The 14,318-nt window shown below is 42.1% G+C and overlaps 1 protein-coding gene across 1 annotated transcript; it reads left to right on the forward strand.

Annotated features, from left to right (window-relative positions):
- The first annotated feature begins 1,534 nt into the window (after positions 1 to 1,534).
- bambia (BMP and activin membrane-bound inhibitor (Xenopus laevis) homolog a) lies at positions 1,535 to 6,373 on the forward strand. The gene is made up of 3 exons (XM_061064319.1): positions 1,535 to 2,088; positions 4,136 to 4,432; positions 5,280 to 6,373. Exons 1-3 carry the CDS (start codon positions 2,013 to 2,015, stop codon positions 5,696 to 5,698), a joined length of 792 nt encoding a protein of 263 aa, XP_060920302.1. The 5' UTR covers positions 1,535 to 2,012; the 3' UTR covers positions 5,699 to 6,373.
- Positions 6,374 to 14,318: the final 7,945 nt, after the last annotated feature.

Raw genomic sequence — 14,318 nt, forward strand, 5'->3', positions numbered from 1 at the left:
TGTTGTCTGGTGGCCAGTCACGGCCTTCAGAGGCTTTACTTCTGCAGACACAGAGACAGGCTCGGTCTTCCGTAATGACCCCCCCCACACACACACACACACACACCCCACCCCTCAGGAGCTAATAATATTGCTGTCACAGTTAAGGCTCTCTGTCACTGATAAAACCAATTAAAACTCTAAAATATAGTCAGATATAAAGGAACGTGTTATATTTGATTAGGGTCACTAAGTTACATTTTAATTTCCTTATTTATTTGTTGGAGAGAAAAAGAAGTTGTTGCTGATAAAGATTGCGCGCACACGTGTTTATTTTGCATAGTTGTGAAAAGGCAATCGTGTTCGTGCACGCGCGTTGGGTGTGTGTGTGTATGTGTGTGTGTGTGTGTGTGTGTGTGTGTGTGTGTGTGTGTGTGTGTGTGTGTGTGTCGTCTCAGTGGCGCCATGTGCCTTTTTGGATTGCTAATTTGTGTAAACGGCTGTCCGCTCCTCCCTGCAGCAGCAGTCTGTAGCCTGAAGGGAAGCGGCTCACAGCGGCGTCATCCTGGCTGCACCAGCGATGATGACACTGCAGGTAACACACATACTTCTTTAATATGTAGACATATGAGATGGATCCTGATGTGAATTCGTAGAGCAACATAAATGTACAATGTCAGTAAATAACTGCATGGATAATCTGGATAAAAAAGTTCACGTTTGTAATTTAGTTTAAAGCTCTTTGAGTAGGTTGAATAACTTACTGCAGGTTAAACAAGCTGTTTATTCACATACATTTAAAGGCACTATGTAGCACAGACACGAGAAAGAAAATGTAACCGTTTTTTGTGTTTTTCAATTGCAAAAAAATTTAACTGTTAATAATGAAACACCCAAACCCCTGCAAAAATAAAGCCCAATAAAGAGACTTTATCAGTGTAGGTTTGATCGCCTGGTGGACTGACTGTTACCAGGGCCAATGGAATCCGATAATGACATATGGAATATGGTATTATGGAAATGAAGGCTCATGAATGAATAGACTGGCATGACATTAGTTCTACCATCAAGCTAGAAATAAAACATGAAGAACACATCCGGAATACAGTTTATTTAAAGCTAAAGTTTCTGCTTAAGAAAAAATAGATAATTTCTGATGGCAAGGTAGAATACATGATTAAATGATTTTAAAAGAGATGACATATCAAGTAAAATAAAGTGGGTAATTGAGAGAGATGATTTATAGGCTATTTCTTTTTGATAGTGTTAAAATTCCTTCTCACTGTTGAGTAACTGACATTATTCATTAACCAGATTGCATTCATTATTTAAATCAGTATAATTGTTTCTGTTTTAATTGCCTTATCTGTTTATCCTGCATTTATTTTTTTGTTAAGGAAATCATTTTATTTCCCTGTCCTTGTAAATTTGGTTCCCCTTATTTTGAAGGGTAGCACCGGAATGACTGTTGCTAGGTAACCTGCCTGACTTCCCCTCTCGGTGATCTGACCAATCAGAGTGAAGGGGGCGGTGCTCTGACAGACCACAGCTATTTCTTCTGCTGAATCTTCTTTGACCGGAGTCTGCGTGCAGTCTTTGGTCCGGCGGAGTTGGTTCGACGTTTATTTCCCAACATTTCTCCGTCCAGGAATACAAAAGTGATGCACCTCCGTGACCGTCCGCATCCAGTGGCAGAGGAGGACAAGCGGTGACAACTTTTATATCACGTTTCATCTCTACGAACGGAGTACTTCTATTTTTTTTCACCCGAAGAAGAAGAAGACGCTGAGTGTTGCGTCCTCAAGAAATGTCGGACTGCTTTTAAAGAAACTTTTTCTGTATCCATGTGGGAAAGGAAACACTTCAGAGTCACTTCTGCTACTTTGTTGTGTCTGTACGGGTTGTGAGCTGTCGTGTTTCATCGCAGGAATGCCTCATTTGTAGCTCCATGTTAAATCTTTTTGCCGTCCAGCGGGCTCTACTGGATATAAACGAGGACGTGTTTTTTTTTTTTGCGCAGTAATTTGGTGTAGATGGATCGCCAGTCCAGTTTCATTTCCATTTGGCTTCAACTGGAACTTTGTGCCATGGCTGTTCTTCTTACTAAAGGTAACTAGACTTTGAGTCTTGAGACAGGAGGACATGTTTGGTAACTACTTCAAAATCAGCGACAAAACAAGGCTGAACTGAAACCACTCAACTTTATCTCAAGCTGGACCTTGTAAAACTTCTCTCCTGGTCTTACAGACTACATCACTTAGTGTAGAATTTAGATAAGAATTCAAAATAAGTAAAATAAGAAAGGTGCTACTAGAGGGGATTTAGATCTTCCATTGAAAACTAGCTTTCTTTGTTAATTTAAATGATTAATTGTAAACGTCATCCCCCACTTTTTTTGTCAAACAATTAATTTTTCTACACTGTGAAGACAACATGCAAACATTAAAGGAGAAACACCCAAACTAAAATAGATGATGTGTCCATGTTTGTCACTAATCAAGACTGAATTGATTAATTCTAAGAAGCTCACTTGATGATGCTGCAAATATGAGTTTTGTGAAATACATACATTTCACCATGTTTTTTAAAAATCCAAATGAACTGTCTATGTAGGATTATTTAATTCCATTTACTGTCATTATAGTTTTCTAATTCTCAAATTTCTGATAAGAACTAAAATGATCACTGCAGCAATAATTGACTTATTCTAAGGAAGGTGACCCCTTGCAAAAAAATATTTTTGTAAAGATAATTCCTTTAAACACGAATACAGCAACAACTCAATCCCTGTGTCATTTATCTTGTATGTTTCACTTAACTTGTGTTTAACTCAGTTTTCAAGCTGCCATTCATAAGAGACTTGAGCAGGACTAAAAAGCCTCACTTCTCTGCCTGTTTCTCTACCCCCCCCCCCCTCCCTCAGCCCCCCTCCCTCCCTCAGCCCACAAAGGGGCCTCTCCTCTCTAATGAAATATTCTCCAAATGACCTGCCCGGGCCCTGCTGCTCCAATCATTCACAGGGAAAACACTGATCTGATGAATGTGCTCCTGCACTGCAAGTTGATGCATTCAAAGGACATTAGCGGCGAGAAGAATAAAATGTGGAGCGCTGAAAGTTTCAAGCCTATTGTGCTCTAGTTGCAACTCAGGTTTTGAATGCATCTGATTGAAACTTAATGGGAGACTTCAACCCGAGTCTTTATTGATGGTTTATGGAATTATTTCTAAAATGTCCAGCTTGTTTTCCTGCAAAAATAATCATCAGCCTTCTTGTGAAAGATTACAAATAGACTTTACAGAACTTAAAGGCAGTAAAAGCTCTCAAATCAAATTATAAATGATGTGTTTTTATTCACAGCAGCGTTTTGGCCTACATTTCTGTTTTCTAAAATAGAAGCCCTGAAGTAATGAGTGGGCCCATGTCAAAGCAGGCAGCCTTAATGATAAGGTTGCTGGAAGCTCTTTAGATGAGACCTCAGTGCACCCTGCCCCCCACCCCACCACACATCAACCCCAGGCTCTCCTCCTGACCACAAGTAAAGCTTTGCGTGCAAACGGGGGAAAGTAGACTCCTGTGCCGCGCTCAGGCCCCCCCCCCCCCCTTTCTCCCTCCCTCTTTACGAGTTTCCTATGGGGTTGAAAGAAATTGACTTTGGCAAACAAACCACTAATTATGAGCTACACGGTTCCTGTTTTATGAAACAGAAAACAAAAAGGAGCATTTTGCATGAGAAGTTCTGAACTGAAGGCATATTTGCTGAATGGTTGCAAAAGAGGAATATTCCCATGCGGTCCTTTAAGTTCCCTGGCTGTTAATTGCCGGGCAGAGCAGATACTTTATGAGCAAACACTTCCAAATGCAAGTGGGTTGCATTTGAAAGAATTAAGTATCCCAAAAAAACCACAACATTTTAATAAAAAAAACTGTCAGAGCTGTACTAGAGGGTAAACACAAAGTATAGCCATCACAGGGCTGAATTATGTGAACACCTTAATAATAAATGCCCCTTCAAACCCCCACAGTGTCCTAAACACATGCCAAGTTTGAGTGTTTATCAGCCCAATGAAAAGCTGCATAAAACGCTTTGATTTGAAGTTTTTAAAAATGTCTATCCTTATTCTAACCCGACATCTTTCCCTTTCCGTGCATTTCCAGGAGAAATAAGGTGTTACTGTGACGCACCGCACTGTGTAGCCACCGGATACATGTGCAAATCAGAACTGAATGCCTGCTTCACAAAGGTCCTGGACCCTCTCAATGCAAACTCTCCCCTCACGCACGGGTGTTTAGACCCCATCGCCAACGCAGCAGACGTCTGCAGCAGCAGCAGCAGCAGCTCGAGGGTCTTGGACGCCCTCAGTGGAGCCTCGTCTGCGACGCTGGAGTGCTGCCACGATGACATGTGCAACTACAGAGGCCTGCATGACCTGGCGCACACCAGGGACTCGACAGGTAAAGAGGGAACCTCACAGAGCTGAATCACGGGCTGTTAGGATGTTTACCTTTTCACTGAAACTGAAATCTGAAATTCTGTTTGGCTGGTTTTAATACTGTTTGGGCTCTCTGGGGGGATTTTTACGATTCCTCCTCGGCAAATATTCAATTTATTCCCCCTTTCCTGTTCCAGAGGCAATGCGTTGAGCTGTAGGGTTCTTCAAACACTTTTGCTGTTTATGGACATGCAGGCCACCCCTGCCCCCCCCATACCCCCCTTCTTTCTGCCTTACAGAACTTCAATTTGACTTTTAATGGGCTCTAGCTCTGTGCCTGGGAAGGCAGGGAGCAGCCAGTTTACCTTAAGCACTTGGAAAGAGATCAGATATATTCTCTCTTTTTATTATGTGTGCACCATGTAATTTTCCCACTGAGGAGGAATGTGCCTTGTAGAATGAATATTCCCTGACAAGGCTTCATGTTGGGCAGAAACACAAGCTTGTAGTGTTATGAAAAGGAGCACAGAGAGGGACGGGGAGGAAGGGGAGTTGTCCTGAGGGGACTGTCTGTTGTGACCCCAACCAGAGCAGACTATAGTTTATTAGCTCAAATTAATTTCTGGCTCTGAGTCGGGACAAGGTGACTCATTTGTTTTTGGCTCTGCTGGCCTCTCTCACTTGCTCACTCCCCGTCTGTCTGTGGTTACTGGCATGACAGTTAAGAAACTGTGAATGCTTCTCATTAAGATCCATGAATTAAAAGATGATGTTTGTGCTGTAAAATAAATAAGGCTCTCTGCTGCATAAATCTGTGCATTAAAATGTGGAGCATGCAGATAAATGACTGACTTTCTGTGTTTGTGCAGATCACAGTCGGTACCAGCCAGACGGCAACAACAGGAACCTGGTGACCCGGGTTCAGGAGCTGGCCTCGGCTAAGGAGGTTTGGTTCCGGGCAGCGGTGATCGCAGTCCCCATTGCCGGCGGCCTCATCCTGGTGCTGCTCATCATGCTGGCGTTGAGAATGCTACGCAGCGAGAACAAGCGTCTGCAGGACCAGCGGCAACAGATGCTGTCGCGGCTCCACTACAGCTTCCACGGCCATCACACCAAGAAGGGTCACGTGGCAAAGCTGGACCTGGAATGCATGGTTCCCGTGACAGGACACGAGAACTGCTGCCTGACCTGCGATAAGATGAGGCAGGCCGACTTAGGCAATGACAAGATCCTGAGTCTGGTGCACTGGGGGATGTACAGCGGACATGGCAAGCTGGAGTTTGTATGACTCCTGCTGGGACTTTGTGACACAAACAGCCAGGACTGCCTCGAAATCGTTGGCTTTTGCTTTTTTTTTTAACTTTAAAAGACATTCCCTTTATTCGTCCATTGGACTTTTGGGTTTGAGTTTTTATTTTAACCAGTGGCGAAAAAATACGAGACTGATCTCATGCCGTGTGGTTTTTGCTAGAGGAGCACTTTACTTGAAAATGAAAGAGCAAAGCAGCGAGGAGCTGTATTTAAACTTGAGCGGGCAGGACTGAGGTGGAGTGAGAGCTTTGTCCCTGCTCCGGAGGATCCTGGACTTTTTTCTACACTGAGCGCTGAAGGATTCCAAATCTGTCTTATTTGCACATTTGTAAAAAAAAAAAAAAAAAAGAAAGTAAAAAAAAGTTGTCGTTGCTTAAAACAAGAATTTTACACTGACACCAGGGTACAAACAATGAGTTGTTTTTCTTGAGGAGTAAAAAAGAATCAGTGTTTGACTGTAGATGTGCACACTCCTCTGTGTACGTTTCATGATTCAAGCTTATTGTAAAGATTTAAATATATCTATTTTTGTCTGATAAAGTGACCTGTTCGTGTCTTGTTCTGGGTGAATGTCCAACATCTCTCTGTGATCAGACTATAAGCTTGATTGTGAGTGTGAAAGAAAACTTCCATTAAAATGACTTTTTATTTATTTGATTGTTCATTCTGTTTTTTTTACTGGACGTATACTGGACCTCCTTTGAGAACCACTGCTCCTAACCCCCCGGTGACAACATGACATGTGTCCTCACTAACAGCACAAACTGTCATGAATACATATTTAATTAACCCTGCACTACAGGTAGAAATACAAATAAAGTGCTTAATACAGATCAACATTTAGACTAACTTCTGCTAAAACACAGATGTTTTGCCAATAGTGTTTTAAAATAAAATAAACTGTAGTGCGTCTGATAACCTAGTGGTTATGGTGCTTACTCCATGTACGGAGGCCACAGTCCTCATCGCTGCAGTTGTGGGTTTGAATCCGACCTCTGCCCTTTGCTGTATATCATCGCCCGCTCTCTCCTCCTGTCATTTCCTGTCTCACTTTAGCTCTCCTTTCCAATAAAATTGAAATGGCTCAAAAATGTCTTTTAAAAGAAACTATTCCCGTTGAGCTCTTTTACACCTAAACTTTCTTTGTGGTCTTGGGGATGAGTGCAGTTTTTCAGGACTGTTGGTTTTGAGGTTTTACTGGAGTTTTGTTTTTCCTAAAGGGCAAAGTGGTTTATCCATGCAGTGGTTTTGGTGTTAGTTAATTTTTTGAGGCATCACTGTCCTCTTAAGACCAAAAAATCCTCCTGTGTGTATCATCTGAATGACCTGACCCGGAGAGATTCTCGCAGAATGATGCTATTTGGTGATTTTCATTACGTACTACTTCTTTACTGGAACAAACTGTCCTGACCACAGTGGGAGAGTGTTTCTTTCTGGCTGAATTCTTGCTTAATGTGTACCCACACAGCAACAAGCAGGACAGTTAAAAGCTTGATTTTGACAGTTTGTTTAGAGATGGCGCTCATTCCTCCTCTGGAGTGTCTAAACTGAAGCTGAAGTATTTCCATTTTTACAACTCCAAACGTCACAGCCATCATGCCGGGAGTCCACAGTCGATGTATTATGTGGTATGTGCGTCACATAAAGCGAGACTGGGGTAGCTCGGGTTGAAAAGTTCACACTCAACGGTTTCCCCAGTCACCATGACAACCACAAGGAAGACATCCTGTTGTCTGCCTCGCCAAAGTGTGTGTGTATGTGTGTGTCTCTTGGCTGAGCGCTGACCCTTGTTTCTTTCCATTAGGACAGGAAAACACTATTAGCAGCTAGCCACTTAGCGGCAGCGTGCATTAGCGAGGCTCAGGACCTCCCCCAGGACTCCCCCCCCCCCCCCCCCCCCTAATAATAACAATGTCCCCTTCCTGGACCGCCTAATGTGACTGCTGTTTGCTTTAGCTTGATTCCACTTCGCCTGCTCACCCATGGGTGTCAGGTGGCCCAAGGGAGGAGAGGAACTCACCAAACATGCCCCGTGTTTCAAATCATGAAGTCTCTTTTTACCTTAGCATGTGCAGAAGCTTCCCTGAAATGTACTCACTTTGCAAGAACTGACATGCAGCTTGGACCGGGGTCCCTGCATACTTTTCAAAACACGGTTTAAGAGGTTTAAGGCCTTTGTGATATCTACTACTTCCACAGCAGAAACACTGACACAGGTGAGCACAGGTGACCCATTTTCATTCAAATGAAATAATTGAAAATTAAATATCTCAACAGGAAAGAAACAACCAGAGTTTAAATACTGTTTTATTGATTGCTTATGAAAAACCAAATAATAGGAGAAATTCCCAAATGGTTTATAGGAACAAACATTTTGGAGAATGCAAAGAAGTTCAACATCTATGTCACACGTTCTATGTGCTCACACGACGACACATGAGCTGGAACACAAACTTTTCCTCTGTCTTGCTGCTTTATTTTATGAGTGACGTAAACAAAACAACGATTAACGCGATAAAGGAAACATAAAGGTCACTCTCCCTTTAGAAGGAGCTTTGTCTGCTTGGTGTTTCGGCGGTTTGAATTGCGTCCAATCGCTGAATTGTCATTGGCTGAGGGAAATACACAAGCTACCCGCCCAGAAACATCCTGTGTCAAACAAATCAGCACAAAACATGAAAATCCAGGCAGAGGATATAGGTCCCGCAGATAAAAAGTATGACAGCCTATGAGCTAGACAAGCACACAGCACACTGTATTCTTTAGCCAGGCCTCCTTCTGCACAACGATATCCAGCAGTCACAGCTCGGCCTCCACAAAAGCTGCATCCAGCAGCGGCGGCACGGTCATTAGCATCAGCCATTTTGTTCAGCACTGGGCGGTCAAGCTGTTTGTATTCAGATGCAAATTTAATGAGGTTGCCGACCAGCCTCCATCAAAAGAGCCCCAATTTGTTTAGAAGCAACTTCAAGCTGACACCCACCAGTGGATTTTTATTCATGCACAAATACTCCCTGTCCCCTTCCCCCCCCCCACCTCAAATCCACCCTTTACAGCGTCGGCACCACCTCTGCCGCCTCCGGGCTGCACCGCCGAGTGTTCTCCTTCCTCAGATGGGTGACATTCCTGCAGCAGGGTTAACAGCATGCAGTGGATTAAATGTGTTTCCTCTGTGTTTCTGCCTCTCATACTGCAGTAACAGTCCAGAAAGGCCTCGTACCCACTGTGGCGGCAGCAGCATGTGGAACAATATATGAAGTGTAAACACACATGGAACCTGTTAACACCTGAGCACAGTAATGGATGCACACCTCCCAGGGAAGTAACAGGCCTGTCCAAATCTATGTTTTTTTTAGTTTTTTTTAGTTTTTCTTCCCTCTATGTCCTCACATTCACCAGGAACTGCCAGCTCACCCAACCCCAGAGTGGAAGACACACACACACACACACACACACACACACACACACACACACACACACACACACACACACACACACACACACACACACACACACACACACACGGAGTTTGCACTGCCTTTTATTTGGTGATTAATTGATCAACTGAGAATTAATATTGTCTTGTTTTAATTTCTCATTCTCCCTAGTGTTGCTTAGTTGTTGTTTTCTGTCTTATTTGTTTCCCTGTGTTTGGACTTTTTAGTTTTTTTGAAGAAAGTATGTTTTCAGAGGGATGTTAAGCATAAGAAACCGGTGAAGTTGCTTGGAGAAATATTGATCTCCTCAGAGACTCTTTGGTAACACTGATGGAGTTGTTAACAAAAACATCTCTGACATTTTTCCGGACATCATTTTAATGAAAGAGATGAAATGGCTGATTTAACTAATGTTGAAATAATCAAAAACTGCAGTCTGTAAATGCTCCATTTGTAGTACGCTAAGGCTGCTTCACACCGAGGCCTTTACAGAAGCTGCTTTAAACAGCCCTGGTCTAAATCATATCACTGATACTCAGAGGTTGTTTACTTCTTCCCAACCACAAACAAATAGAGACATTCCAGAAAATAAACACAACATGTCATCCCAGAAGACAGAAAAATTAGGATTTTTAATTGACAAATCATCATCTGTGGTGAAAGACATCCGCTGATACGGAGACATGATCTAAATATTTGGCCATTTCATTTCCTTCCACTGGATAAATCTACGCTTTCAGAGCATGTCCTCGTATACCCCCCCCCCCCCACCCATCCAAACATTTACCCCAGTGTGTTGTTAACATTTAGATATAAATCTGTCCCACAAGAATAATAATAATGTTGGGAATGTTTACTGGACTGGCTTCTTGAAGCTAATAGTCACCGTCTGTAAATAGAAGAAAAGTTTCTTTGAGGAGGAGTTTTCAGCAGAGTCCAGAAAGTGCACACACTGACATGCACGTCTACAGGCCTGAAGGTGACGAGCTGTCGCTGGCTGTCAGCTTCAGGTCTTCATGGACGATGTTGTAGACCTCCTCGGTCACTCATTGGCCCCTCTGTGTCAGCTGAAGGCCTCGACAGACAGGCAGCAGAAAAATCAGCAGCAGAAAAAACCCTCACTGAGTGTGAGACAGGCGTCCACCAACCATTAATGAACTCCCAGATGACATGAGTAGGATCATCAGTACATCAGTGGTAGAATTTGTTGCATGCATGTTTTGCCTCATAAGTACTACTGACTAGATAAAAACTGATTATTCATTTTCAGTCGTAGCTTTTCGTTTGGTTGTTTCTACACCTTCCCTTTTCAATGTGTGCTCAGACAGAAAGCAAAGGGAATTGTTTTGCATGGTGTTATCTCAAAGTTGCACCAGTGTTTTGGGAAATGTTTGTACCGCTGTGGGACAAAAGCCAATCAGCACTGAGATTCTCCTGAGACTGAATCAGAAATCCAGATATGACGCCCCACAATTCCTTGCGGCCGCAACATTTAAAGCGACTCGTGCATCCGAATGTTCACGAACATTAACGATGACAGAAAAGGGAGATCATGTAAGTTACCATTGTAATGATATGCCTTAACGACTTTCAACAATCTTTAACCCGCAGGCGAACTATGAACATTATGCTGATGTTGTAAAACGATCAAAGTGAGTTTAACTTTTATTGCAGCCTATGCTCAGTTTACATTCGTTATTTATCCACTTTGAGTGTTTTGGCAGCCGTAAGCAATATCATAAATCACGTTAAACTTTCCTTCAGTCACAGATGCTGAAACCCTTGCCTTGATTAAGGTTCTTGAGATATGATGCAAAGCCATATAATCAGATTATAATCACCATAAACAACATCACCCTGTCTTTCAGGTAAAAAGGGATCAGAGACATTTTGAGCCAGATGATGTTTTATTCAACATATTTCATTCAATTCAGAATGTTTTGTGCATTTCTTCAGTTGTACATTCTTGTCTTGCATAAATGTAACAATTAATTTCATACTTATGTTGATGTTGATTTCTGAGTGGACAGGAAGGTGATGGTTTCACTTTTGTTACTCGTAGCCTGGTAGTCTATATTGCTTTTATTTCAATCCCAACCTCGTGGTAATGAAGATTATTTCACCGGTATGAAGGCACAGGGGAAAGTTTTTTAGATGCGTTTTTTTTAGTCCATTTTCTGAACATTGTAGTTTCAACATGGCGGACCCACGTCATTAACCTCTGCCGGCCCGTCGCATTTGATGACGTCGCCTAGTGGAAATGTGGTCGGATTGTAAGAGCAACGAGATCGCCTTTCCTTAAGTCCTTTATGAATTCTCCTAACATCTTTCCTTGACCTCATGACGTTTTCCACGGGGTTAAGGTAAAGTGGATAGTGAAAGGAGATAGGAGGGACAATTCGGATGCACCCTTAGCCTAGGAGTGATTTAGGAACTTTCTCAGAGCGACTCTGAACGAGGAAAATAAACTTTTATATTAGTGAGGGGGCGTGGTAGACCCCGTTGCCAGGTATGACACATTTTTTCAGAAGCTGTGATTGGTTGATCCAAAAATATTGAGAAAAAAAAGTAAATCATAGAATCTTGTTATACATTGTGTAAATATAAGCATCTCTTTGTGATAATTTGTAAGTCGTACTTTAAAGGTATATAGTCTACAAGATGTTTGAAATCACATGCTCACCTGTGCAGCAGGTTCTTCACATGCTGATCGTTACATCAGCAGGTGAATGGTCTTCATTAGTGATTGGATGAACCTGTGGAGGTAACCACATGTAGTCATACAAACTTTGCCTAGAATAAGTGGGCTCGTTTATCCTGGTGTGGTAAGGCGCTTTCAGCCAAATATGATACTTTGATACTGCCCTAACCAGGAGATGATTGTCTGATTATGGCTTTAAAATCAACCTCCACAAAGCATGTAAAAAAAAGCAGATTCTTTTTACAATCTTACAGAGATTTTTTTATGTAACCAGTATTGGCACAAAATGAGTAATAATAACAGTGAAATAATTACAAATACTTTTAAAGTAGTAAAATAACAGTGAAATAATTATCCCCTGTGAGCCAGGCATGCTGATGCCTTTGGACTTCACATCTCATCAGAAAGGCAGAATTTAAACTACTCATTACACCTCTGCTCTTTTATTTTCTGTCTTGGAAGGGGAATAAATTTGACCTTAAGCCAATTTTTGTTATTTAACATGGAGAAAAGGTATTACAGGCCTGCTGCCTCAGGTTACCTTGGGTATGATTTAATCAGATAACAGTTTGTCTGGCTAAGCTAACAGTCATTAAATAATTTTATTACATCCAAATAATAAAAAAAGTTTTGTGTGTAAACTCAGAACAGCCATGGTAACGTGATCAATGGTTAATAACATGAATCTGCAGCAGGATGAAGAGCACCCAGAGGTGTGGCCACTTCCTACAGCTTGCGTGCATGCTAAGACTGCTGATAATGACTCTCACAAAGCCTTTTGGTTTGGCAGCAGGCCAGCGCTTTCTACCTAACCGACATGAGAACGTTGAGCTGCAGCGTAGCCTCTGGATGCTAGCTGCCAGCCCGGCTCTGATGTGTGCTCATTGTGAGCGTATAGATCCAGGGATTACCGGGCTGAAAGCAGAGGAGCTTGTGTGTTTCTGACAGCGTCTCTGTGTGAGAGAAAATTAAGAAAAAAAAAAAAAAACACCATCAGAGTTTAAGAAGTTTGTCTGAAATAACATGTGGTCATTAAGAGGGATTCTTCCAGACGTTGTACATTTAGGCTGCAGGGTGTTACAGCTAAAGTTTAATGACAAATCCTGTACAGATACAAGAAATTGTGTTCCAGCATTTAAGATGCATCAACATATCATGGTTCATGCCAATTCTAAACATTTAAGATGTGTTTAAACTGGAAATTAAAATTCCAACAGAACTAGTGACTCAAAAAGCAGAAACTGTTATATTTTGGTTCAGGGTTAGACACATGGGGAGATACTTGTGTTTTGAAGTAACTGAGATGTTACTGTTATAGGTTTGTCGCCTTTGCACAGGCAACTTAGACCTCACTCTGATCTGTCAGGATCAGCTGTGCCGATGAGCGATGCTTCACTGATGTAACGTTCTGCATATAGATCCTCATCTGATCTTTAAGGTTTAGGAGAAAAATGATTTTTAACTTTTACCCACATGCATAACAAGTAGTTGATCTGCTGAGTCTCTCTCACATCAATTTGATGAAGAGATTATCACAGACTAAATACTGCAGACTGTCTGTGTATCTTCACATATTTTACTGCTACTTCTTCTTCTCGTGTTTATTCCGGCGTTGTGATTGTGAAGTGGAAGCGTCCAACGCGCTGAGGAGAATTGCTGCGGTATTGCTGTGTATTTTGACAGAGAGGACTGACCACTTCACACCATCGTAGGAGTCGGTCAGTGAGTGATAAAAGCAAGTGGAGCGCTGAAATCCTCTCTGGCTGACAAAATGAATTTATCTATTTGTTTATGTTTGAGCTCTCTGGCTAACTGACGCAGATAACACATGTGGAGTGTAGTGCCTCAGGGCCGTAAAATATGTCGTCGAGGAGCTGCTGTGTCTTGGGAAACACTGGGTAATTATTTGCTTCCCAGAATGACTGATTCTTGGTAAAGTTAAACTGGATATTTAAGTAAAATTGTCTTTTTATTGTTGAGAAATAAAGACTGACCAGATTATGGAAATGAATTAATAAACACAGGCAGGTTTTTATTACGAGCAGAAAAAATAGGATTCAATAAAAGTTGTGTTTTCTTTGACATTTTGTGCACCTCAAAGCTTAATCTTGAGAGGTCGACATCACCACCACCTCCCAGTTCAGACAAGCCCGGCTCCATTGGGAGACGACCGGATACTTATTAGCCAGTGATCCAGCACATGAGGCCCTTAACCTGCCCCCCTGTAGCACAGACACTTAGGGGTCAACGCCTCCCCCGACATGTCCTCCTCTACTTCCCCCAAAACACACACACACACACACACACACACACACACACACACACACACACACACACGTAATGTTATTTTAATGCTGTGTATCATGTTGCTAAAAAATAGAGGCTCTAACTATTTAAGTTTAATTTTAGAATAATTAAAAAAACAGACAAAATAATCTCCTACTGCAGCCTGCAAGAGG

The sequence above is a fragment of the Labrus mixtus genome, chromosome 19 (genome assembly GCF_963584025.1).
Source record: "Labrus mixtus chromosome 19, fLabMix1.1, whole genome shotgun sequence".
Classification (NCBI taxonomy): Eukaryota; Metazoa; Chordata; class Actinopteri; order Labriformes; family Labridae; genus Labrus; species Labrus mixtus.